Source organism: Mastomys coucha, unplaced genomic scaffold, assembly GCF_008632895.1.
Source record: "Mastomys coucha isolate ucsf_1 unplaced genomic scaffold, UCSF_Mcou_1 pScaffold11, whole genome shotgun sequence".
NCBI classification, from domain to species: Eukaryota; Metazoa; Chordata; class Mammalia; order Rodentia; family Muridae; genus Mastomys; species Mastomys coucha.
In genome coordinates this window covers 6,242,767-6,243,735 of record NW_022196893.1, presented here as the reverse complement: position 1 = coordinate 6,243,735, position 969 = coordinate 6,242,767, and the positions used below count along the sequence as shown (strand labels likewise).

Genomic DNA, 969 nt, shown 5'->3' with positions numbered 1-969 from the left:
AAGTGAGTCACTCCCTGATGTCTTGCAGATACTCACACAAACAAAGTAAAGAGCAGCATGTGTTTTCCCTCCTGCCCTACTTATCCGGAAAATACGGAGATCCTGGGAATTACCATCAAGTTGAAGACTTCCTGTTGCAAGGCAGATCTCTGCAATGCAGCCGTTCCCACAGGAGGCGAGATCCTGGGTACTACCATCAATGTGAAAACGTCCTGTTGCAAGGCAGACATCTCCAATGCAGCCCTTCCCACTGGAGGCTGCACCTGGACCATGGCAGGGGTGCTTCTGTTCAGCCTGAGCTCAGTCCTCCTGCAGACCTTGCTGTGATGGTCCTTCCAGTGACCCCTCCCTTGTCCTTTTATCCTCATGTGTAAGCACTACTTACTGGAGGCCTCTAGTGATGACTTATATGTTATAGAAACTCCAAGGTGAGGGTAGTGAGTGGAACATCTTGTGTCAACTTTATAGCCTCTTCTGGGTAGGTGCCCCACTCCTTACTAGGGCTTTCAGATCTGTACTTCCTAGAATGCCATTTTGTTGTGGCTTGCTGCTCTTCACTGTGGAGACACATGGCCAGCACCCTGAAGAGACAGAATTCCAAGGTATTATGCCATTACCATCCACACATAAGCATCTGGGGTCCTGCAGGGTTGCCACGTGTGTCACTAATGTACCCTGTTGAATCCAATAAACCCTTTGTTCTCTTAGCCTAGATCTCTGTTTTTCTTTTGCTAGACTGAGTTCACTGAGTCTTTCCTGCCAGTTCACATCTCTGCCCTTTCAGCAGGCTAAACTAGCTATCCCATGTTAGCCAGCTCAGAGTGGGGACCTCTAGGATTGGGTGGGCTTCCCTCAGGGCTGATGCTGGAGGAAGAGAGAGGGGGATAAAGAGCACTGTGCTTTATCTGCAGAGGCAAGGTCTCTTGCTGACCCCAGATCTTGTGGTTTGGCTGGCTTAGACCCCTGTTC

General features: G+C 49.7%; 1 protein-coding gene across 2 annotated transcripts in view; it reads left to right on the top strand.

Annotated features, from left to right (window-relative positions):
* The window catches only part of LOC116073936 (lymphocyte antigen 6G-like), a 27,332-nt gene extending 26,620 nt beyond the window's left edge, over nucleotides 1–712 (top strand). For both annotated transcript variants that reach the window (XM_031346303.1, XM_031346312.1), the window contains exon 4: nucleotides 29–712. In XM_031346303.1, the coding sequence (XP_031202163.1) occupies nucleotides 29–327 (299 nt within the window). In that variant the 3' untranslated portion in view covers nucleotides 328–712. The remainder of the gene's footprint in view (nucleotides 1–28) is intronic.
* Nucleotides 713–969: the final 257 nt, after the last annotated feature.